The sequence below is a fragment of the Molossus molossus genome, unplaced genomic scaffold (assembly GCF_014108415.1).
Source record: "Molossus molossus isolate mMolMol1 unplaced genomic scaffold, mMolMol1.p scaffold_m16_p_1, whole genome shotgun sequence".
In the NCBI taxonomy this organism is placed as follows: domain Eukaryota; kingdom Metazoa; phylum Chordata; class Mammalia; order Chiroptera; family Molossidae; genus Molossus; species Molossus molossus.
Window position 1 is genome coordinate 94,943,609 of NW_023425344.1, and position 26,731 is coordinate 94,970,339.

The following is a 26,731-nucleotide window of genomic DNA, read 5'->3' on the forward strand; positions in this document are numbered from 1 at the left end:
GTTCTCTCTCATCGATATTTCTACCTCTCTCTCCTCGATGTTTCTATCTCTCCCTCTCCCTTCCTCTCTAAAATCCATAAAGGAAAAACAAATTTAAAAAAATATACACAAGAATTGTATTCAAACTCTTGAACTCTTATTTCTATGAAAACACTTTACTGCATTACACTTACTGTCCTTTAAAATAACATAAAATATTTAAAATAATTTCTAACCCATGATCACACCACTAACTCTCTTCAATTTAATTAGGAGCCATTCCCTTTCTTCCCCAATTGTCAATTCTAACCTAGCCACAACTGTTAGTGGATTTTTTTTTTTTTTTTTTACCATCTGGCTATAGTGTCTTTCAAATTTTAGGTCCAATATTTTCTCCCCTAGTAGCAAGAAGTAAATATATGGAGTTAGGGAAAACTATCAAAATAAATAAGAAAACTTTTCCACACTTATGCCAAAATAAAATTACTAGAGAATTTATCAATTCTTTTCCTGTTCTCCCAATCCAAATCTTTCCCTCCTCTAAACTCCTAAAACACTTAATATACAAAAATCATCTACCCTTTAGTTACACAAATGTGTCCCTTCTCAAACTGCTTTGCACAACAACTAGACACCCTATAGGACAGAGGTCTTTTCTAGGGATGTCTGCTATTTAAGAAATCAAAACAGAAAATGTTAACCAAGAATCTTTGGTTGAGCCAGTGGAGGAAATAATTTAGGGCAAAGAATAAAATCACTCCATACTCACTAGAAATTCCTAAAAATAGAGCTTTTGGGGAATGACAAAAGCACCTATTAGAAGACCGGTTTTGCCAGATCAAAGTTCTTTTTCGGCAGGTTGGATAATATAGACTGGGGGGTCAGCTTAGTACAGTGATTAAGTACTAAGGCTCTGGAGCAATCCTATCAGGGTTTCAATTCTCATTGTGCTACTTAAATGTGATTTCAGACCTGAGTTTCTTCATCTACAAAATAGAAACTATACTGATAGGGTGTTTTAAAAGCCAAGTAAGAAAATGAATGTGAAGTGTTTAGCACAGAGCCTAACACACAGGAAACACAAAAAACAATGGCTCTTATGAATTATTATGAAAAGAGCATTACTAGGCTCAGATGCACCAACAAACTACATGACATAGAGATGGTCACTTAAACTCTCTATAAACATCAAAAGAGTAGAAAATGTTGAACATTCTGTTCATTAAAGTATTCTCAACTGCCCAGAATAGTATCTGGCACATAATAGACATTAAATAAATATTTGTTGATTGAATGAGTGGATGATGGTTGATGTAAGAGACATTAAATTTAATCTCTAAGATTCATTTTCCATTGTAAAATTTTAAATTCTGAAAAAATAAAATTACTTACTAGATGCCAGGGCTTCTGCTTCAGTGGAAGGAACTTTGTAGATTTTTCCTCCCTTATAGACAAAGCTCCCTTCAGTCACTTTGAAATCCAGATAACGAGTAACCTCTGTATAAAGCAGCATCTTAACCAGCTGACCTAAAAAAATAAAATTAAAAAAAATATCACACAATTCAAACTGTAACTTATATCCTATTACCCTTAAAAACTAGCAGAAATAGAAGTACATTTTACTAATACTAATGGCTTCTCAATATTTTCTTAGCATTCTACAGTAACTGCTACAAAAATGTCTCCAAAGATATATTTTAAATGGAACAATCAGAATGCATTTGTTAGCATATTTTTAATGTTCAGCTTCAAGGTTAATAACTTCATCAACCTTTTATAAAAATTACACAGTAATTATTATAGCTATGAGGTTTAGAATTATAATAGTACTGTAAATAGGTTTATATTTCTTTAAAGTTCCTGTTATATTTTAAAGAGGCAACTCAGGCAAACTTTTTCAGGAATTTGTGCTTTTCAGCTTCCAAGTCAATTTATATTAACTAAAATAAACATGAATTTCAGATTTTTAAAAAAAAGGCCTAAATAAATAAATTGGGGGGGGGGGGGGCAACAGGCATACAATTAAAAATATTACCTACCTATAAACCAAAGAAATTATGGCATACTAAAAATAGCAAACTTATTTTAGAAACCAAATAAAATTATTTTAAAGCTCATTTGAAAGGATAAACATACTAAGATGGTCAAAATAAAAAGGTGTTTTTTTGAGAACAAGAAATAATAAGATCAAGGCCAGGGAAGAAAGATCAACCTATACGACTACATGAAATTTAAAAGCTTTTGTACACACACACACACACAAAATCTAACAGTAATATAGAAGGCCAACCACTAACTGGAAAAGATATTTTATATTTTTTATTATTATTTTTTATCCTCACCGGAGGACATTTTTTGCATTTACCTTCAGTCAGAGCTGGAGGGAGAGAGGGAAGAAGAGAGAGAGAAACATCAATGTGATAGATACACATTGAGTGGTTGCCACCTACACAACCCCAACCAGGGCCGGGGATAAACTGCAACCATGGTACATGCCCTTAGCAGGAACTGAACCCAGGACTCTCTGGTCCATGGGCCAACGCTTTAATCACTGAGCCAAACCGGCCAGGGCAGAAAAACATATTTTAAAAGGGGATTTAATAGCCTTTATAAAGAGCTCTTTACATGGATAAGAAAGAACACAAAACCTCAACAGAAAAATGTGCAAAGCACAAGGCTAGACAGTTCACCAAAGAAAAGCCAATAAACATCTAGAAATCATTTCATCCTGCAATAAATATTTTTAAAAATCCATTATTTTGTCTTTTAGTATAACAAAATGATAAACACTAAATTAAAATATCCAGGTTTGGGAAAGGGGTAATCTCACAGTTTACTGGTGATTAGCAATATAAATGGAAAGCCTTAAGAAATCATTCCCTTTATCACCCATAATATGCTTTGAGAAGTGTACAAGATTTATCACACAAATCCCCCCCCCTCTCTCTCTCACACACACACACACACACACACACTCTCACACTCACTCACAATATCAGTTGAAAAACATTTTGATTGGGGAGAAATGTTTATATATATAGCCTGACAGGTTATACACCAAAATATAAACCATAATTCTAGATGGTGAATTCTGATCATGTAAATTTTATTTCCTTCTGATCTGTTTTCTAATTTTAATAAAATAATTTTATTACTTAAATTAAAAATTTTTGAGTTTACAATTCACCTCAAAACAATTTAACTTTATTTTTTAAAACTTATCTTTATTGTTGAATGTACTACAGATGTTCCTCATTTTTCCCCCACTGACCCCCTCCTCCCCACTCCCACCCCCTCCTTCTTTTCCCCACACTGTTGTCTGTGTCCACTGGTTATGCACATATGCATATAAGTTCTTTGGTTTATTTCTTCCCACCTCCCATCCCCCAGCCCCTCTTCCCTTTGAGGTTTGTCAGTCTAGCAACCAATTTGTACTTCTTAATCCCTTCACCTTTTTCACCCATTCTCCCCAAATCCTCCTCCCATCTGGCAACCAACAAAATGTTCTCTGTATCTGTGAGACTGTTTCTGTTCTGCTTGTTCCTTTTGTTAGTAAATTCAAATGTTGATAGATATGTATTCATTGCCATTTTGTTTGTTCATATATTTTATCTTTTTCTTCAAGAAGATCCTTCAACATTTCATATAATAATGGTTTGGTGGTGATGAACTCCTTTAGTTTTCTCTTGTCTGGGAAACTCTTTATATGGCCACCGATTCTAAATGACAGCTTTGCAGGATAGCGTAATCTTGGTTGTAGGTTCCTGTTTTTCATCACTCTGAATATTTCTTGCCACTCCCTTCTGGCTTTCGATTTCTTGTTCTCTCTTCTCCTTCTGGCGCCCCCAAGACACGAATGTTGGCATGCTTTAAGTTGTCCCAGAGGCTCCTTACACTGTCCTCATTTTTTTGGATTTTTTTTTTCTTTTTGCTGTTCTGATTGGGTGTTTTTTGCTTCCTTATATTCCAAATCGATGGTTTACTTCTTGGCTTTACCTACTCTACTATTGAACCTGTGTAAATTATTCTTTATTTCAGTTAGTGCCTCCTTCATTTCTGACTGTGCCTCCTTCATTTCTGACTGTGCCTCCTTCATTTCTGACTGGTCCTTTTTTATGCTCTTGAGGTCCTCACTAAGTTCACTGAGATTCTCACTAAGTTCACTGAGCATCCTTATAAGCAGTGCTTTGAACTAAGCATCTGTTAGGTTGCTTATCTCCATTTTGCTTAGTTCTTTTCTTTTGTTCTATTCTTTCATTTGGGACCTGTTTCTTTGTCTCATTTTGGCTGCCTCCCTGAGTTTGTTTCTATGTATTATGGGGCTAGCTGAGACCAGATGCTGCTTGTTTGAAAGAATTTAGGAAAACCTGAAGCAGGATCAAGACAGGCCAATCCTATGGTAAAGCAACTGGCAACAGCTTGGGTGGGTCTGAAAGGTGGGTGAGGCAGGGCCTCAGGAAATCACCAACCATTTAGTTTTTCAGTGTAATCTCAGAAAAAGATAATTCGGCTCCTCTAATTATAAACATGAGAAAAAATATTTTAAAAAATAATTTTAAAAGCCTACAAACTGGAAAGACATTGTTTCCGAAGGCCCAGTTATCTACCAAATCATCAAGAGGCAAGTCTGTTACAAATGCTTACGATTTTGATATGTATTATGCCACATACCATCATAATTTTCTTTCTTCAGAACCAATCACTAAGAAGTCACCCCATTTCTCTCCATTTTTATTACTTCCAGTCACCTCTAATGGAGCATATTATTATTCACCATATTGTAACCATTCAAAAATATCAATTTCCACATGCATGGAATAATACTCTCTGTTAGGAGTTAGTCTCTACTTTTAAATCAGATAATGTCATAAATTTAACTTAGAATTCTTTACCATTAGCCATAAGGAACTTGGGAATTAAGTCAACATTCCAGTCTCTTCCTCTCCCCATTGATGCTGGTGGTGCTCCTGGTATTTTAAATCTTTTGTATAACTAAAACAAAAACAAAAAATACCCATAATGTAACAAAATTTAATTTTCATTATACTATGCAACTGTTTTACATGACATGGTTTTGGTGTAACACCACCACCACTACATGACGTAAAGTATAAAAAGCGTATTTCATTTTTAATCACGTAAGACTGTTAATGAAGTTCTAATATATATATTAACTAAATATATTACTAAACTAATGAATGCTAAAATAAGTACTGTAAAAATAGTGTTTGCTTTTACTAGCAGAAAAGAATACAAAACAATTTGTCAATGACACACTGTTCTTCAGATACATTCCTTCTTTGTAGAAATCATTTAAACTCACTCTCTCCCTAACAGAAAGCTGTAAAAATGCTTAATTTTGCCTCTGTAGTTATGTAAGAAGTCAAAAATAAATTCTGGGTTCTTCATATCAGAAAAGACAATTAAAATTAGTTCCAGTGAATTTATAATTTGTATGAGATATGTAGAAGCTCTAGATGAAACCTTGCAGTTTAAAATTTGAGAATATTCAAATTCACACATTGCTAAGGTGGAACAGAAGAAGCAAAGTGGGTACATATTTACTTAGTAAAAATCTCCAAGTCCTTGCATATATTCACACACAAAAGTAAAAAGAAAAAAAGACAGCTTGCTCATCTTACTGAGATCAGCTAATAAACGTACTAGGCATGGAAGCAATGGTGCCAACACATCACTCCACAGATTACTCATAATGAAGAGCTCTGGCAGTAATCATCTTAACCAGGGTCAAACTTAGCATCATAAACCATGGGACAACCAGATATTATGTGCCTGCTGATGTAATGCAATGTGAAGTACCCAACAATACTTTCTTATAAAGTGGAGAGACTTTAGTAGATTAAGAGAATATGGAGAAACAACTTAAAAGCAATATTTACTCTGGTTTAAAAACACCACCACTTCGTCCCCCCCAGCGTGGCTCAGTGGCTGAGCCTCGATCCATGCACCAAGAGGTCGCCGGTTCAATACCCAGTCAGGGCACATGCCCGGGTTGTGAGCCAAACCCCCAGTGGAGGGCATGTAGGAGGCAGCCAATTGATGTTCTTTCTCATCAATCTCTCCCTCTCCCTTCCTCTAAAAATCAATAAAGAAAAAAAATTTAAAAACAACAACACTACTACACAGCAATAACATTCTTGGGAATCCCTGGGAAATTCTATTATGGTTTGGGTATTACTATTAATTTTCTTAAATATGATAATCGTATTATGTAGGAGAATATTATACTTAGCAGATGAATTCTGAAATATTCAGGTCAAGTATCATGATGTCTATCACTTCCAATGGTTCAAAATCAGTAAAAAGACATTAAGCAAATATAGTAAAATGTTAACTACTCAATCCAGATGGAAGGTTTTTGATTAATATTATTCCTTCAACTTTTTTGTACCCTTGAATATAGAAAAAAATTTTTGATATATTTTTATTTTATCAAAATCATTATTTAAAAAGTAATTGATTGTATCTACGTATCTCCTATTAAAAGAATTTTAAAGCCCTGGCCGGTTTGGCTCAGCGGTTAGAGCGTTGGCCTGCGGTCCAGAGAGACCCGGGTTCGGTTCCCGCTAAGGGCACGTACTTCGGTTGCAGTTTGTCCCCGGCCCTGGTTGGTCGTGTGGTGGCAGCCACTCGATGTGTCCCTTTCACGTCGATGTTTCTCTCTCTCTATCTCTTCCTCTCTCTCCCTCCCACTCTATCTGTACAAAAAATGGAAAAATGTCCTCCGGTGAGGATAAAAAAAAAAAAATTGTAAGAACCACCCTAGCCAGTTTGGCTCAGCGGTTGAGCGTCGGCCTGCGGACCAGAGTCCTGGGTTCATTTCCTGCTAGGAGCACGTACCACAAAAAAAAAAAAAAAAAAAAAAAAAAAAGGAAAAAATTTTAAGAACCACAGTACAGCTTATATCCATATATGTGGATGTTGAACAAACATCACATAGAGAAATAAATGTATTTACTAAAACATACTCTGGAAGTGCTTTCATGTGTCCATGTTCTAAAAGAGTAGGAAACAGGTCAGTATAGCAAAAGGAACTGAGCTTTGGAGTCATATAACCCAGGTGCACAACCTATTTCTGTGATTTTAACCCCACCAAAATCTGGAAAATGGAGATAAAATCTCTCTTTGAGTGACTGGGAAAATACATCAGAACATGAGGAAAGCACTGGCATTGTGCCTGGCACATCAGGGCTTCATCAAAAGTCTGTACTTCTATTAACTTTGAGAGATAACTGCTCCAGATGGCAACAAAAGTCACAATTTCAATTTTTAAGCCCAAAACTAGGAGCTCCTGAAAATTATGATGCTACAAATAATCTATTTAATAAAAAATTAAAACCACCTCTAAGGAGTAAAGTTGAGATTCATAAGTAAAAGATTCAACGTATAAAAAGCATGTATATTTTTTTAAATCCTCACGGAGGATTTTTTTTTCTATTTATCTTCAGATAGAGTGGGAGGGAGAGAGGGAGGAAGGAGAGAGACAGAGAGAGACAGAGACAGAAAGATATCAATGTGAAAGAGACACATGGACTGTTTGCCTCTCGCACAACTTGGACCAGGGCCGGGGACAAACCAACTGAGGTACGTGCCCTTGACTGGAATCCAACCTGCAACTCATTGGTCCATGGGCTGACATTCTAACCGCTGAGCCAAACCGGCCAGGGCAGTATAAAAGGCATATTAAGTTATTCTAATACTTACATCTTCCAGAGGTGTTATAGATGCACTCTCTCCTCCATAATATGGGTTTCTATCCATGTGAAGAACTTTTTTTCCATTCACTGACATTATACCTGACAGGATACATTCCTATAAGGAAAGCATAAGGATCTTCAAAAGAAGGAAAGTGCTACAGCATGTTTCAAACAGATACTTTTTTTAAGCCTCTCATGAAACATTGTTTTAGTAACTAACACCCATGTATGTTCAATATATGATGTACTTGAAGGATAAAGCCCTGAAACAGGGTTCAAAGTGTAGTCTGTAAACCCTGTGGGTCTTGAAGTCAAAACTATTTTTCACGTCTTAACATTAGCACTGATGGTGCAAGACCACTACTGGATAAAATTAATTAAGGCAGTGGCTCTTAACTGCACTAGTCATATCCTGTACCACAAGGTACTCACAGTTTAAAACAGGGCCAGTTTCATTTAATGTACTTGATCAAGCATTAAAAATTATCTCTTTTGAATATACACATAAAGCCACTCTGGCTCAAGGAAAACCTTTAGTGTGATGGATTTATAAAACTAAACTTGCTACCCTTTTCATAGACCATCATTTTTATTTGAAAGAACCACTGTAAAACAAACTATGATTACTCAGTCTTAGGTACCTGGCAGACATTTTCTTAAAAATGACTGTCAAGGATAGAAACTAAAATATCTGTTGCCAAGAACAACTGTCAAAATTTTGAATGAAAATTCTGAATTCTGGAAAACTTACATCCCCACCAGGGCACATGTCAGATCCCCAATACTTAAAAGAACTTTTCTGACCATATCAGCGATGACATCAACAAATATGAGTTTCTGGTATTACAAATTGAAATGTGTCAACAATTCAAGATATGTGTTCCTCAGTAAACCAGTATTTTCCAAATAACCAATGAATAATGTTCAAAATCATGCAGGGGGATAAAGGAGTAATTTAAAATGCAAGGTAGATTAATGGGTTTTAATGTAACAGAATAAGAAATGTTCACTGATTTGGTTTCAGATTATCTTGTTGCAATTTATGTACCAAAACAAAACCTAGCACTTGTGTTTTGGTGTGAATCTACGAATATGCTCAATCTGAGAGGCTACTAAAACACTTCTCCCTTTCCACCTACACATCTATATGAGGCCTGATGTTCTTCATAAACTTAAGCTAAGACAATACGTCACAAAAGACTGAACATTAATGCAGATATAAGAATCCAGCTATTTTTTTCTTTTAATATATTTTTATTGATTTTTTTAGAGAAACATCGATGTGAGAAACATTTATCGGCTGCCTCTTGCCTACTGGGGATTCAGCCCACAACCGCCAGCATATACCCTGACCAGGAATCGAACCTGGACCTCTCAGTCCATGGGACGACACTCAATCCATCGAGCTACACGGGCCGGGCAATCCAGCTATCTTTTAAGGCAGACATTAAAGAGATGTGCAGTGCCCTGGCCGGTTTGGCTCAGCGGTTAGAGCATCGGCCTGCGGTCCGTAGAGACCCGGGTTCAGTTCCCGCTAAGGGCACGTACTTCGGTTGCAGTTTGTCCCCGGCCCTGGTTGATCGTGTGGGTGGCAGCCACTCGATGTGTCCCTTCGCGTCGATGTTTCTCTCTCTCTCTCCCTTCCTCTCTCTCCCTCCCACTCTATCTGTACAATAAATGGAAAAATATCCTCGGGTGAGGATAAAAATAAATAAATAAATAAATAAATAGATGTGCAGAAAATGTAAAATGATGATATTCTTCTCATAAATTTATTTTGTTTGGGGTAATATAGTTATACTGCATAAAATGTTACATATGTTAACATCTAATGGGTTTATCATTGTTATCTTGAAGTAAATTTATATATATACACACACACACACACACACACACACACACACACACTCTTTTTTTATCCTCATCCGAGGACATTTTTTCGTTTTTTGTTCAGATAGAGTGGGAGGGAGAGAGAGCAAGAGAGAGAGAGAGAAACATCGACGTGAAAGGGACATATTGAGTGGTTGCCACCCACACGACCCAACCAGGGCCAGGGTCAAACTGCAACCGAGGTACATGCCCTTAGCGGAAATCGAACCCAGGTCTCTCTGGACCGCAGGCCGATGCTCCAACCGCTGAGCCAAACCGACCAGGGCAATATTTTTTTAATTAATACTTTTTAAAAAAAATGTTCAGTGTTGATTTCTAATACGATAAATATCAGCAACACTTATAAACAAAAGCTCTTCAGGGCCCTCAATTTTTAAGAGTCTGAGAACTACAGCCCTAAAGGAAGAATCCAGGATAACCATTAATAAATTTACAACTGATACAGGATTATAAATGACCACTCTAAGGAAAAAGGTGAACAAAGCATGGATATACTAAGATATACCAAATCAAAACATGTGTGTTGGGGGAGGGAGGGTTGACAAGAATACAATTAATAACAAGAAACACAAAGATGGGATACACCTTTACTTACAACTGTTAAACCAGGGGATTTTGGTGATCAGAGCTTTAGGGTTTTTTGTTTTTTTTTAAGACAAAGAAAATTCCATGTTTCTTTAAAAATCCTTAGTGCTTCTCAATTTTACCCAAATGACCCTAGATGGCAGAGAACAATCTCATTTGTCCCCTAGAAGTTTGACTTTGAAACTTTATTTTAAAAATTCATACACATTTCAAATTTTCCTCCATAATACATCTATTCATTGTAGTACTTTTAAATGTTTGAAATCACTTACTATCAGCTTCAAATTTTATTCCAGGAGGGTGCATCATTTCTTATTGAGGATCAAGAAACAAAACATTATGAACACCCCACAAGGCCACCTTCGTACCCTATTCCAGTCATAACCACCCCCCAAACCAGCCATTGTCATGACTTCTAAGAACAAAAATGTCTGCCTGTTTTTGAACTCAGAATCAATGGATACATTCAGTATGTACTTTTTGTATATAACTTTTACTCAAAACTATGTTAACAAGGCTCATCTAAGTTTTGTGTGCAGTCAAAATGTTCTTATAATCATTGCTACAGAACAGGATCTATGAGCCAAGTCCAGACTGCAGGCTCTTTTTCTGAATTAGGTCTTACTGGTAAACACCCATGCTCATTTGTTTACATATTGTTTGTGGCTCTTTTCACTGCAGTTGTGCCTTCGTTGAGACTGTGTGGCCTGTAAAGTTAAAATATTTTCTATCTTGCCCTGGCCCGTTTGGCTTAGCGTTTAGAGTGTCGGTCCACAGACCAAAGGTCTCATTTTGATTCTGATCAAGGGCACGTACCTAGGGCACGTACCTCGGTTGCAGTTCGGTCCCCAACCAGGATTCTGGGGGAGGCAACCAATCAATGTGTGTGTGTTTCTTTCTCCCTCCCACTCTATCTGAAGACAAATGAGAAAATATCCTCAGATGAGGATTAAAAAAATAAATAAAATATTTTCTATCTAGACCTTTACAGAAGGTTTGGCTAACCCTGCAAGCAATGGATCTCAAAGTGTGCTTTCCAGGTGATTATCACCTGTGAAGTTCTTAGAAATGTAAATTATAAGCAGATTCTCAAACCTCAGTTGGCATCCACATCACCTGGAGGACCCTTAAAATGGTTTGCTAGATCCCATACCCAGAGCTTCTGAGTTAGCAGGTCTGGGGAAGGGGCTTGGGCATTTACATTTCTCCCCAATTCCCAGGTGCTGCTAATGCTGCTGGTGCAGGACCAACTTCAAGAACCTCTGCACTATAAAGCAGTGCTGCTCAAATTTTATGAAACATAAGAATCATCTGGGCTCATGTTAAAATGTAGATTTTTATTTAGTATATCTTGGGTAAGACCTAACCTGCAATTCTAGTAAGTTCCAAGGTGTTGCAGAAGCAACTACATTGTGTAACAAAGCTGTAGAGCAGAGGTTCTCAACCTGTGGGTTGCGACCCCTTTGGGGGTCGAACAACCCTTTCACAGGGGTCACCTAAGAACCATCGGAAAGAAAACACATATTTCCGATGGCGACTCATAACAGTAGCAAAGGTACAGTTATGAAGTAGCAACGAAAATAATTTTATGGTTGGGGGTCACCACAACAAGGAACTGTATTAAAGGGTCGAGAACCTGTATTAAAGGGCATTAGGAAGGTTGAGAACCACTGCTGTAGAGGTTTCTGTTGAATGCTTATACAACACAGATAAACCACAAGTTATCCATTCTACTACTGATGGACATCTGGACAGTTTCCAGTTTTGACAGTTACAAATAATGCTCTATACACATTCTCAACATGTCTTTTTATATAATTATTTGTTGGATATATATCAAGGAGAATATAAGTATGTTCAACTTCAGTGCATACTGTGAAACAGCTTTCCAAAATGGCTTTATCAATTTGCACTTTAGTCAGCAGTATATAAAAATTCCTACTGTTTCAAATCCTTGCTCAACACTTGTATTGTTGTCCTTTTAATTTTAGCCATTCTAATTAGGATGTGGTTTAATTTGCATTTCCTGACAACTATGAGGTGGAGCACTTGTTCATAATTTACTGACAATTACAGTATCTTCTTTTGATAAGTGCCTATTCAAATTATTTGCTCATTTTTAAAATGGGCTTTCTGGGCACCCTCCCTCTCAGGAGCAAGCCCAGGCCTTTCTTCCCTCTCAGATGTGCATCTCCTAAACTCTAAGGGGCCCTAAGAAACTTGCAACCACAGGAGCAATGGACGAAGTAGCAGCTCAAAGTGGCAGCTCGTCCTGGGCTAACCCTGTGAACCTGTCTCCAAAGCCCTTTTTCTCTGATTTTCCAGTGAGTCAAAGCAGCCCTGCCTAGGCTCTGTCCTGTTGCTTCTTCTATCCTAAGCTCTTCCTTGTTTCACTGTCTCCAACTTCAATAAATGTACTCTCAAAAATAAATAAATAAAGTGGGCTTTGTCTTTTTCTTATTGCTATATAAAAGTTCTTAATATATTCTGGATATATAAAATCCTTCATTGGTTATATACGTTAAAAACATCTTCCATTCTGTGGCTTGCTTTTTCGCGTTAATGATGTCTTGATAAACATCTGAATGTATTTTACCTACAAAAAAACAACCCTAATACCATCAAAAGTAATTCACTTGATCAAAAAAACCCACCACCACCACCAAAAAAAACTCTAAATCACTAACATATATGATTCAACATATCTATATGACAGTGGAATAACATTTACTACCTCAAAAATATGTATGACATAAACAGAGAAAGACCAGTAACATTTCCAGCTGACAAAACTAGACAGACTTCAGTGTTCAACTTCTGGAAGCAAAATCACAGAAGCAACTTTGAGTGTTGCACAGCTTCTATATATAACTTTTCACACTCCGTTGCAAGTAAGCATGACCCACTCACTTAAGCATGACCCCACTCACTAAACCGTGGCTCCTCTAGCAAGCACTGAAGGCTGAGGCCTAACAAAAGGTCTAATCATTGAAAGATTCAGCCAAGTCTGAAGAGCTGATACTATCTTTAAAGGCATCACTTGGAGAGAATATGACAAAAGCTAATTAAAAATCCACAGGCCCACTAAGTCTTCTAAACCCTCTGAAAAAGACTGCTTTTAGGTAAAATCGCCAAAAGAATAAAACACATAGTAGCATAAATGGGACACTTTAAATTTTGCTTTAAAACATAACCAATGAAGTTTCACTGATAAAAAGAATTCACTGCCCTGGCCGGTTTGGCTCAGCAGTTAAGAGAATTGGCCTGTGGTCCAGAGAGACCCGGGTTCGGTTCCCACTAAGGGCGCGTACCTCGGTTGCAAGTTGTCCCTGGCTCTGGTTGGTCGTGCGGGTGGTAACCACTCGATGTGTCCCTTTCATGTCGATGTTTCTCTCTCTCTCTCTCTCTCTCTCTGTCTCTCTCTCTCCCTCCCACTCTATCTGAACAAAAAATGGAAAAATGTCCTCAGGTGAGGATAAAAAAAAAAAAGAATTCACTGATAAAATTTATCATATCTGGGCATAGGAAGTATATTAGTGATCCTAAAATTTTACTATCTTCCAAAATTAAAAACTCAAAATTAAAATCTACCAATACTGCCTATCTAGTGAATACGTAATAACAAGCAAAACATATTAAAGCCAGAGAAAATACTCTAAATTAATTTCCTCTTTCTGCACTAGAAAATCTGTTCCATTCATCATGTATGTCAAGAATATTGATTTTTACCAGAAAATTTACATTATGAATGATTAACCAACACATTCATTTTAAATCTAATAGATGGGAGTACTCAACATTAATCTGGAAGTCACACACAAATGACCTGAGCAGGAGAATACAAACTCACATCCGAAATAACTAAAACTATAAAACCATCTTCAGAATCAACATTTTTTATGTTAATGGAATCTGCCCTCCACCTGGCACTTCATATTTTCCTCCATAAAAAGAAGTAACCACAGAAAACTTTAAAGTTCAGTTACAGCAAAGCTCTAGTATGTGTAGATAGGTGGAGATGGGGGAAGGACCATTCATTGATACTGAAATCCCCTTTCCTTTAGCACCCTACACATAACACTAAAATTGCAATAATCAAAGAATAACACATTTGGACAGCACCTAAACACATTAGACAAAGTACCTCTTATGTGCCGAAGTGGCCTGAACAGTTTTTCCAAGGCCAATTACACTAAATAGCATCCCAGTATCCTGGAAGTTAATGGCCACCCCACTCCTACTTAGAGAGCAACTTAGGCATGGAAGTGAATAGAGCCAAGGTATAAACTAAATGCTCATTAAAACTCTATAAATTCTACTGCATTAAAAAGAAGAAGAATATTAGAAGTATTTGTTAATATCAAAAGACTGAGCAGCGAAAAGTAGGGGCAATATTCACCTTTTTTAAAAACATGCTTTTATTGATTTTTTAGAGAGAGGAAGGGAGAGAGAGATAGAAATATCGACTTGCTGCCTCCTGCACACTCCCTACTGGGGATCAAACCCGCAAACCAGGCATGTGCCCTGACGGGGAATGGAACCGGGACCTCTCGGTCCATGGGTTCCACTTGCCACACAGGCCAGGCATCCTTTTGTTTTTAGATCACATGGTAGCTCTTTTTTTTTTTTCCCAGTTTACTTTCAATTTTATTTTGTGTTGGTTTCAGGTGTACAGACCAGCATATACTTTACACAGTGTTCCCCTCAATATTTCTAGTGCCCAAGTGGCACCATACATAGTTAACATAATATTACTGACTATATTCCCTAAACTTTACATCCCTGTGACTATTTTGTAACTACTAATTTGTGCTTCTTAATCCCTTCCCTTCTTTCACTCACTCCATTCCCCTCCCCTCTAGCAACCACCAGCTTCTTGCTGTGTCTCAGTTTGTTTCAATTTTGTTTCTTTTGTTCTTTTAGACTGCACATAAGTGAAATCATATGGTTTTTATCTTTATCTGACAGACTTATTTCACTGAGCATAATACCCTCTAGGTCCACCCATACTGTCTACTGCATATTTTAATTGTTATGGAAAAAAAAAAAAATGCAAATGCACAAAAAATGTGATTACGAAGACAAAGTACCTAATAATTTATATTAAAGAAAAGCATCTTTTGAAAGCTCCTTATCTAGAAATATGAGGGAAATGTATTAACTAGAAAAATTTTACATCTGTTAATCTCATACCATTGTCTTATAGCACTAACATCATAAAAACGATCATTAGTTTTCAGCAGAATAAGTGTGTAAGTGTCTGTTCCTCTAATGCAGTGGTTCTCAACCTTCCTAAAGACAGCGACCCTTTAATACAGTTCCTCATGTTGTGGTGACCCCCAACCATAAAATTATTTTCGTTGCTACTTCATAACTGTAATTTTGCTACTGTTATGAATCGCCATGGAAATGTGTTTTCCGATGGTCTTAAGCGACCCTGTGAAAGGGCTGTCGCGACCCACAAGTTGAGAATCGCTGCTCTAATGCATCTCATTAAAAGTGTCAAAGGATAACTTTTCTTGAAATTTGGCTCTAATTATATCTTTCCTGCTCAAAATCCTCTCTCACTGCCTAGAATATAAAGTTCAAATATCTTAGCCTAGTATTTACAACATTCTTGGTGATATGCCTTCTTTCCAACCCTATTTCCCATTATGACTCTTCATACTACCTGTTTCAGGCAAAATAAACTATATATCTTCTTAATATTGATTTTAAACAGTTCTTTGCCTAGAATATCATTCCTCCTCACATTCAAAGCATACCGTATTGGCTTCCTTTCTTTTTAATTTTTTTATTTATTGATTTGATAGAGAGAGAGAGAGAGGAAGGGAGAAAGAGAAACATCAATTTGTTGTTCCACTCACTGGTTGACTCTTGTATGTGCCCTGACCTGGGATCTAACTAACCAGCAACCTTGGCATATGGGGATGATGCTCTAACCAACTGAGCAACCCAGCCAGAACCCAGCTTCCTTCGTTTATGATAGTTTTCCTGACTCCCTTGTCTGCATTCCTCATGTCTCTCTCTCTTAATGACACTTAGTACATTCTCATATTAACTCTTATTATAGTTAACCCCCTACATGAAAAGTTATTTATAGACAGGTGTGTTTACCTTTTTATTGCCCATAACAGATCACATCAGTCACAGGTAGTTTAAATAACTGAATTTGGAGAAGCCATTACTCCAATCTTTAATCAAGCTCTATGAATAAGAGGGAGATAAAGATACAGGCATACCTCGTTTCACTGTAATCCACATATGTTGCATTTTTTACAAATTGAAGGCAAAAAGACCCTTACCATCAATATCTCTGAGGTATGCCTATATTGATTATCATGTATGTGAGCCTAAACATTTACCAAGTGGTCCTTCAAGCCAAATGTCTCACTATTAGATTTGCTAAAATGTCTGATTTTACTTCTATTCTTTTGGGCCAGTATGAACAAGGCTGATTAAAAATACAGACTACCTACAAGATATGTATAACTTCCAAAAGTAAGACATTTGTATAAATGGGCCCAAGATCACGAATGCAATGAATAGTCCTTTGTCTACTGTGACTATTGTGATCCATTATGAGCAATGCCAAGGATTTTCAAGCAAATCTAAGAAGCAAGTTACAAGTGTTTTTTTTCCCCCACAAGTTTTTTTTTAAACTAAAGTTTTAAAAAAAAAAACCTCCTCTTGGAAATCACAACATTTTAATGAGAGGAAGGTGGGGAAAGTATGCCTGAGATGTAAAACAATTTTTTAAATATACAATGCTGAGAATAATCTGGCTAAATATCACTAAAGTATACATTTCTATTCATAACTCCTTACTAGAATTACTGTGTAGAACAAACACTTTGGGGAAGCACAAACAGCTGTAGAGCTAGTTACCCTTCTTTTATATACTATTTCTAAGAAGATGCATGAATTTATTGCCAAGCCCAAAGTCAATCAGAAGTAGCATATTAGGTAGTTAGAGGCTGTCTACACATGCTGAAATCAAAGAAAAGTAAAAGTCACGAGCCTAACAGCAAAGTAAGAAAAGGGGAAAATGAAAAGTAGACTGAGGAATTCACAAAGCCAAGCAGTCTGAGTAAGAAGGGCCAAGTTCCTCACTAGGTCTCGGTGGCTTCATTACGTTCTACCATAACACAGTAATTAATCCTCATGATGTGAAATCTTAATTATCAAGTAAATTATGTTCCTCACTTTAAGAACCTGTGATATCACCCTGGCCAGTTTGGCTCAGCGGTTAGAGCATCGGCCTGTGGTCCAGAGAGACCCAGGTTCGGTTCCCACTAAGGGCACGTACCTTGCTTGCAGTTTGTCCCCGGCCCTTGTTGGGTCGTGCGGGTGGCAACCACTCGATGTGTCCTTTTCACATAGATGTTTCTCTCTCTCTCTTCCTCCCACTCTATCTGAACAAAAAATGGAAAAATGTCCTCGGGTGAGGATAAAATATATATATATGAAAAAATCAATACAAAACAATGACAACACTGGGCAACAGAAAAATTCCAACACAGCCTTACATTTTATTTTAAAAGTAACAAGTTAACTGCACTAAAAATACTTGACAAGCTGGCATCAAGTAAAATTTGGTACCCGTACTGAGAGCATTTGTCGGTTTCTAAGTTCTTAAATCTCAGGCACTAAATATTTATAAACCAAAAGTCACTCCAAAGTTAATTTTAATTTGAGGGTTGTTAACTTTGGTGGACTCTCAATTTAACATTAAGTAATCAAAGTCCTTGTATCAGTAAAAATGAGAGTAAAAGACTTGCCAAGCCCTGGCCGGTTTGGCTCAGCGGTTAGAGCATCCGCCTGCAGTCCTGAGAGACCCGGGTTGGGTTCCCGCTAAGGGCGCGTACCTCAGTTGCAGTTTGTCCCGGGCCCTGGTCGGTTGTGCGGGTGGCAGCCACTCGATGTGTTCCTTTCACATGGATGTTTCTCTCTCTCTCTCTCTCTGTTCCTCTCTCCCCCTCCCACTCTGCCTGAACAAAAAATGGAAAAATGTCCTCGGGTGAGGATTAAAAAAAAAAAAAGACTTGCCAAAATCATCTCATCACCACTACTCTCATCAATGATGGCAATAATGTAATTGCTCTGAATTGATATAATTCTCAAAGAACATCTTATAGAACTAGAAAGGTTTACAGGGGTTATTATCATAGCTATAAAATGACAAAAATTGGTCTGATTTCTAGTTAAGTATGCATCTACCACTCATCAAACACATGATTAATTCTAATGAAAACTAAATAAAGTGTATTATCAACTTGGTCGTTGCACAATAAGACAGTGCATCTTTGATACAAAGTAATGATTCTGACCTAGGCATATAGAAGCCTGCATGATGTTGAATCTGTACTCATTTGTTCACATTCAACTGACCTTAATCAAGAGCAAATCTGAAAGACCAGCAATAACTGGAGAAAAACAGTGGAACTAAGTGGCTCTTACAATACGCTGCCAATGGGCAAGATCCATCATCACAAACTACTAAGGTCAGTTCAAAATCCCAATTAGGTACTTTAAAAATAAAAATAAACACATACACACACCCTGCCGTGGGTAGGCCTATTCGTTTAGGCATCTAAGTCTTCCAACTCACCACCAAAAATGAAATTCAACCTAATATCTCACATTCAAAATGACTAAAAAATTTTGTAGGTAAGTAATCTCATCTTTTGGTACCGTTTCCTAGCCAGGGAACAAACAAGTTTGTTTCTGGATTGGTCAAATATAATGAAGCATTCAGAAATAAGTATTCTCCAACAATCACCACAAATCACTATATAAAAAAAATGACAGTCTAGAAAAGTGCCCTTCTGGTTCCTAACAACCTCCTCCTAAAAAATTAGTCAAATGAAAGTTCAAAGGTTTCCCCTTGTCTAGAGAAATCTAAAATAGTTAATTTGGGGTATTACCTGAAAAAATATTAATTTGGTCCAAAGAGATAACACATTTCAACGTATTTGAAGTGGTGGTTAAATGATTCGAGACTTTGAAGTCAGATTATATAGAATACACAAGATATACATCAGCGTTCATCTTATTAGCCCAGTCAGAATTTTAAATTTCCCCCCAAAAATTTTTATAATGAAAACTTTTAAATGTTTATAATGAAAATGGTCCTCTCTTAAAATGGAATTCTTTCGCAAGATGGTCATTTTCTTTAAAAGAGAGAGGGGTACAGGATACAACACACCTGCCTGCATTATTTGCATAATGCTATTATCTAAAAGTCTCTAAGCAGACAGACACCCAGGAAAATAAATTTTCTATGGTATTAAGAGCACCTGCCATTCACATTAGGTTCGTATTCTTGAGGTTGTTACTGATTTACCTTCTAACTCCCTGAAGAGAGCATAGTAGAGAACGTGGCCTCTAGCAATCCACCAATCAATCGTTTCTTAGGGGAAAGCTTTGAGAAGAGACAATGGAGGCAAGGAACAGACCAAATAAAAGGAAAAGATGACAAACGTCAGATGAGAAAGCATTTGATAGACAAGTTTTCAGAAAACTCGTTTCCAATTCTACAGATGCTCAGTAAGTGGGACTGAGGGTGGTTAAAAAATAACGGATAATGCCCCTCACCTGGAGTGGGGGAGATAAGAAAACTAAGGTTCTCCAAAAATTTAAGTTAACTGAACGCTAACAATTACAAAACAGTAATTATCCAAAGACTTGTCACAAAACCTTTTGCCTGGCGTTGGCAGCCAAAGACCGACTAGTAGTGGTTGAATGCTAAGTAGGAAACGCAACTGAGAGTGGCTTCCACCCTCCCCCACCCTGCCTGGTGCCTTTTCCGTTTCCACAAGGGAGAGGCCATCCACCCATAAGGGAGGAGGCAAAGCAATTCCCCAAACCAGATTTTTTGGGGTCTTCTCTGTAGCAGAGTCAAACTCATTTTCCACACACTTTTACTTCGCCGTTGGTGCTCATCAAATCACACACTTGCTCGGGTTTCGCATCTCTTGGTCTTTCTTTCCACAGTTAGAGACGACCCACTTGGCCTGGTACGGTCGCAAACTCTTACGCGGTGGAACGTGCCTCTCGCACCCAGCCCAACGCCTTTTCCCGACTCCCCTCCAAAATCAGACACGAAAAGACAAGAGACTGTACCCACAGGAAAGCCCTTGTGCAGGTCAGGGTTCACGCATCCCAGACGAAGGGGCGTGCGGGCCGGACCCCAGCTTCCCCTCCCCCGCGCCAGGCCTGCACGTCCTCCCCGGCTCCTTGGCTGCCGCCGCCGGGAACTCAGCACTCACCGTCAGGCCGGTGCCCAGCACGATCACGTCGTACTCCTCATTCATGGCGGGGCAGGCGCGGACAGAAGCCCAGAGAAAGGAAAAAGCGCAGGATGCTACGGTCCAGGGGTTATATGGCCACCCCGAAGACTCGGGGGATGCGCTCAGGCCGGTCTTGGGCCCCGAGGCGAAGGGGAAGTCAGGAGGAGAAGTAAAACGGAACTGCAGAGGGAAGCCAGCCGCCACCTCAGACGGGAAGAGAAGAGCGAGGCGGGCAGGGGAGGGAGGATGGAAAGGGGAGGGGCAGGCGGGCGGCGACCCGGACCTCCGCAGCTGGGCGGGCCTCAAAGGAGGAGCACGGGGGCAGTCCATCACGCCTTTCCCGCTCTCTCATTGGTCACATCCCCATCGTCCGCCCAACCTTTTTCCTTTCCGAGTTCTCGCGAGACGAGGGGGGGGGTTACGTCCCTCTTTTGGATTCCCGTACCGCCCCCGGCCCGCTACGACTACGATTGGGAGCGGAGGTGGCCACGCGCCCGCTTTGGAGGGATTGGGAGGAAGCATGCCTGCGGCCCGAGACTGTCTGTCCAGTACGTTACTCCCGCCGCGTTGTGGCAGCCGACGCCCCAAGGCGCCATTGGACTTTGAGCTTGCACCGGCCACGTGGGCCGGAACCACCCGGCAGGGCCTGGGCAGGTGCAGGCGCGAGGAAAGGAGGTGGCCACCTCGGGTCAGTCCCGCCCACCCGGGAGGTTACGTAAAGTGGCCTGACCCCCCGCTGCTGCCTGCGGGCGGGACTCTCCACTCTGGCTCGCTCCCGTGGCGGCGCCTAGTATTGTTATTTGCAACTTGTTTTGTTTTTCTTTCTGTCTTGTCTCTTTTCTGAAGGGAAAAGAACCCAACATATTTTAAGGAGTTCAGAAACGACACGTTTTATATTTACCCCCCCCCCCACCTATGTCATTCTTGCTTCGTGGTGCCCCAAGTGTGGCCTTGGGAAATTTAGAAGGAAAAAAAAAAAACTCCTTAAAAAAAATAATAACCTTATTATGGCCCTGGCTGGGTTTTTGGTTGGTTAGAGCATGGTCTTCGTAGCCAAGGTTGTGGGTTCGATCCCCAGTCAGGGCACATATAAGAATCAACCAATGAATGCATAAATAAGTGGAACAGCAAATCTGTGTGTGTGTCTCTCTCTAACCCACCCTCCTTCCCTCCCTTTCTCTCTAGAATCAATACATTTTTTAATTTTTTCAATAATTAAAAATAACTCTTAGTATAAATAAGGCCAGATTTGATTAGGAATTAAATTTGTGCCTACTGACAGCTATAACAATGCAACTACTAAAATAGTAGCTGACCAGTATATGAATAGGTTTAGGCCATGAACATAGAAGAAAAGTTTTCGTTTGCCTTCCATCCCCTTTACCCCAGTCCCATTCCACCCCCAATACACACACTTTTTTTTTTTTTTTTTTTTTTAGGTGTGAGCAGAGGCTTGTGTTCTCAAATAGGCCTATAGAGGCAAATACAGGTGATTTTCCTAAAGGCCTGACAAAGAGTGTTTTTAGCCTGTGATAGGCCTGCATACTCAGCAGGAAGAGAGTTGGTATTTCCTTCAAACTCTCTCTAGCCCTGCAGGTGTGGCTCAGTGGATTGACTGAGAGGGCCTGGTTTGATGCCTGGTCAAGGTACACACCCAGGTTACAGGCTCAATTGCTGGTTGTGGGCATGCAGTAGGCAGTCAATAGATGTTTCTCTCACATCGGTATTTCTATCTCTCCCTTCCTCTCTGTAAAAAAAAATTTACTCTCAAGTGGTAGTTGGGTAAGAGCTATGCAAAATCAATCTTGGTATACAGAACTGCCTTCCTTCATATTTAAATCATTCAGATTCAGATAAGAATGTGATGACTTTTTACAAGGTCTCTTCACCCCACAAAGAGTTTGAGAAGGTTTGTTATATTGGACAATGGACCTTTTAGGGGAGGAGGGAAAGTAGTTTGTATTTACATACAACCTTAGTTGGATTTGTATTCATTAGTGACCAAATGAATTTTTATAAATAGACAAAACTCAAGTGCAAAGTTTACTAGACTGCTGAACAGGTTATGTAACAGTGGGGTGTAACTGACTTCTGTTGGCTAAACAGATGATGGCTTAAGAAGGTCCTAGCCCTGGCCCGTTTGGTTCAGCAGTTGTAGTGTCACCCTATGGACCAAGGAGTCACGGGTTCAAATGGGCCAAGAGCATGTACCTCAGTTGCAATTCATCCCCAGCCCTGGTCGGGGTTGTGCAGCAGGCAGCCAATTGATGTGTCTCTCTCATGTCGATGTTTCTCTCTCTCTCTCTCTCTCTCTCTCTCTCTCTCTCTCTCTCTACCATTCTATCTGAAGATAAATGGAAAAATATCCTCGGGTGAGGATAGAAAAAAAGAAGGTCCTGCTCTTGCTCTCCAAGTAATCAGGAGTCACCATATATACATATATGCTTATAAACAACATAAATTTATTTCTTATAGCTCTTGAGACTAGGAAGTACAAGATCAAGGTGTGTCTGGAGAGGGCCCTCTTCCTGGTTTATGCTGTCTTTTCACTGTGTCTTCACATGGCAGAAGGGACAAGGGACCTCTCTGGCTCTGCTTTTATAAACTTACCTGTATTTTTTAACTGACATGAAATACTGACCCATTTTTTTTTAAACTAGCAATAACAAGAACCTTGTTTGTGTATTGCTATCAGCCTCTGAATGTTGAGGCTTTTAAGACATAACCTGAGCCCGGCCACTGTGGCTCAGTGTATTGAGCATCATCCCATGGACTGAGAGGTCCCAGTTCAATTCCCAGTCAGGGCACATGAGTTGTGGGGTCGATACCCAATAGGGAGTGTGCAGGAGGCAGCCAATCTATGTATCTCTCTCACATCGATGTTTCTATCTCTGTCTCTCCCTTTCTGTATCTCTAAAAATCAATTTAAAACACAAAAAGAATATCACCTGAATTATGTTACCATGTCTAAAGTGAAGGATATTTCATCCATATTCAGATGGAATTACTGAAAAACTTAAAGGCATTGGATAAGGTGACTGAATTTAAAGCTAATGAGTCTTCTCAATTTGATCCCTTATACCGAAGTTTAGTTTTATTGGCAATATAAGTCCTATGGCCCTGCAGAAGGACCAAAACAAAACCAAAAACAAAAAAACAAAAACCACAATTGGACTGCCCTGGCCAGTGTGCTCAGTGGTTAGAGCATCGGCCCACACACCAAAGTGTCTCAGGTTCAATTACCAGTCAAAAGCCCTGGGTTGCAGGTTTGATCCCTGGGCCCAGTGGGAGCGCATGCGGGAGGCAACCAATTTGTCTCTTTCACATCAATGTCTCTCACTCTCTCTCTCTTTACCCCCCACTCTCCCTCTACCCCTTCCCCTCCCACCCTCTCTTCCACTCTCTCTAAATATCAATGGAAAAAATATCTTCGGGTGAGGATTAACAAAAAACATACACACACAAAATGGCTGGACTAATCTTCAACAGATGGAGTTCCCCTAAAATTCTGTACTTGCTCTTGCATCTTCTACCCACCTATTCCAGTTACCAGGGAACTTGGTTGACAACAAACTTTTTAAAGTGAAGTGGCTTGAAAGCCACTAACTGGTTCAGTGTATAAAAAGCCACAGATGATAGTTCCTGAGAGAGAGAAACCTCGGGTGTGGGGGAAAGAGGAGGTTGGCGGAGAGAAGTGGAAAACACCATCAATCTTGAAAGTATTTCCACTTCTTTCTCTTTTTTTTTTATAAATTTATTCTTTTCTTTTATTGATTTTAGAGAGAGGAAGTGATGAGAGGGAGAGAGAGATAGAAACATCGATGAGAGAGAACATCAATTGGCCACCTCCTGTATGCCCCCCACTGGGGATCAGGCTCACAACCTGGGCATGTGTCCTGACCAGGAATTGAACCAGCAACCTCCAGCTGTATGGGTCAATGCTCAACCACTGAGCCACACCTAGACATTTCCATTTCTAGGATAACTGTAGAGTAGGTAGAAACTGCACTCACCTGCTCCTGGCACCAAACCGGACTTACAGCTAAATTATAGAGTAATCACCCTGAATAACCAACTGAAGGCTAGCTGAACTGAAATATTATAACCAAGGATTTACGGAAGAATCCACATAAAGACTGGTAAGAAAGGCAGAGACATGGAAAGGACTGGCCCTTGCACCCATATGTGGTGGTTAACAAGCCAGAGGGATATCTTGGCTGCAAAACTCTCTCCCCCTAGGAGCATGAGGTCTCAACCCCATGCATGGATCCCCAACCAAGAACAATAGAGATGGGAAGAGGAGCCCACATAGCATCTGGTGGTGAAAATCAGTAGAGATTCAGTCTGCCTGTGAGAGAAGTGTCTGCTAGAGACCCAAATACCACCTTCCCAGGGTCAAGCACCAGCCTGGGAAGTGCATTGCCCAGTCCTCATACTGCTGGCAGTGCCACTCTACCATGTTCAGGTCCTGCAGAGGGGTCTGCTGGCTGCAACCAGCAGGGACCTTGGGGGTGCTCTTTTTCTGAGGAAGTTCTTGGCAGAGACTCAGTGATTGAGCCATGAAACTTCGAAAAGGGAACCATTCTTGCCCTGGCCAGTCTGGCTCAGCGGTTAAAGCGTCGGCCTGCAGTCCGGAGAGACCTGGGTTCAGTTCCCGCTAAGGGCACGTACTTCGGTTGCAGTTTTTCCCTGGCCCTGGTTGGTCGTGCGGGTGGCAGCCACTCGATGTGTCCCTTCACATCGATGTTTCTCTCTCTCTCTCCCTTCCTCTCTCTCCCTCCCACTCTAGCTGTACAAAAAATGGGAAAATATCCTCGGGTGAGGATAAAAAAAAGAAAAAAAAGAAAAGGGAACCATTCTTCCCCATCTTGGGCACACAGCTGGAACCCACCACACACACCTGTCAGATCACTTGAGCTGCCCTTCTACTCTCTGTGGCCCCACCCTGCTGAGTTCAGTAGGTGGATCAGAGTGCCACACAGAACTGGAACTTTTAGAATGTTGTCTCCCAGGGAGGTCTTTGTCCAAAAATCAGATGAGCGGGTGTTGGGTTGTGTGTCTACATCACAAGGGACCCATTCCTATCTCCCCTGCAAGTTCAGGCCTCATTATTTCAGAAAGGGAAAGAAGTACCTGAGACTGTTTGGATCTGCCTTCCCAAGTCCCAGCAGCCCGGCTCTGCTGAGTTCAGCTCTATGAGGAAAAGAGAGGACTGCTTGGAGCTGGGACATTTGGAGTGTGTCTCCCTCAGAGGTTATTGTCTGGGACTAGGACAAAGTGCTTGGACCCCTTCTGCAGACTCAGCTGGCACCACCCCTAATAGAAGACTCTTGATCTGTCCCCCAGTGGTTTTGCCCTATAGAGTTTGCTCCTGCAGAGAGGATGGCTGGCTGAACCCAACCTGAACCCTCAGCATGCTTCTTCTGAGGAAGCTAGAGTTGGAGACTCTGGCAGAGATTGAGTGGTTTGGCTCTGGATCCAAATAATCCCCTCATTGAATGCCTGATGTGCAGCCCCCAACTAGGGAACCCACTAGTCCCATCCTCCCAACCCCAGTTACCCCAACCTACCGAGCTTGCGACCTGTGGAAGGGTCAATGGGTCATGGCCAGCCTGGGCCCACTCCACAGTCTTTTTTTGGAAGGCTTTGGAGAAAAACCAGGTAATCTTGGAGAGGTGGAGTAGCTGACAGGTGGAGGTGAACCTTAGGGAGCCTCAGACCTTTTATAGATCTGACCCCAGCTCTAAGTTGGAAGAAGTGACCCTTGTATACAGATTGGCCCCTCCCAAGCACACCTAGGCCCAGTAGAACAGCCACAAACAGTGAATAGCATGGTAGCTCCAGGCAGGTAGCTCAAGGCTGGTTACACATGCCATCATACATTGACCTATACCTGAACCCCACCCAAGTGGACTCTGAACCAATACAATCAGTGGCAGGCTTCAGACCATACCAGAGCTTGACCCAACTAGCCACACAAGTGGTATACACAAAGGGGGATACCGGCAGGCACCATTCCCTACTGGAAACAACTCTATATTGGGGGCAGCCCCTGCACAGTAACTCATGCACAGTGATTGAGGTTTATCCTTAAAGGTAGCCTTCCTGAAGGATTCATTTCATACACAAAAGGACCAACAGCATTCAAAACTCAACTACAGCCCTGGCCAGTTTGGCTCAGTGATTAGAGTGTTGGCCTACAGACCAGAGAGGCCGGAGTTTGGTTCCCGCTAGGGGCATGTACATTGGTTGCAGTTTGTCCCTGGT

General features: G+C 40.1%; 1 protein-coding gene across 1 annotated transcript in view; it reads right to left on the reverse strand.

Moving 5' to 3' along the window:
• GDI2 (GDP dissociation inhibitor 2) overlaps positions 1-20,707 on the reverse strand; it is a 37,184-nt gene extending 16,477 nt beyond the window's left edge. The window contains exons 1-4 of the mRNA XM_036263426.1: positions 20,444-20,707; positions 7,705-7,812; positions 4,872-4,971; positions 1,372-1,506 (exon numbers count right to left, since the gene is read on the reverse strand). Coding sequence (XP_036119319.1) covers positions 1,372-1,506; positions 4,872-4,971; positions 7,705-7,812; positions 20,444-20,488 — 388 coding nt within the window. The 5' untranslated portion in view covers positions 20,489-20,707. The remainder of the gene's footprint in view (positions 1-1,371; positions 1,507-4,871; positions 4,972-7,704; positions 7,813-20,443) is intronic.
• Between the last annotated feature and the right edge of the window lie 6,024 nt (positions 20,708-26,731).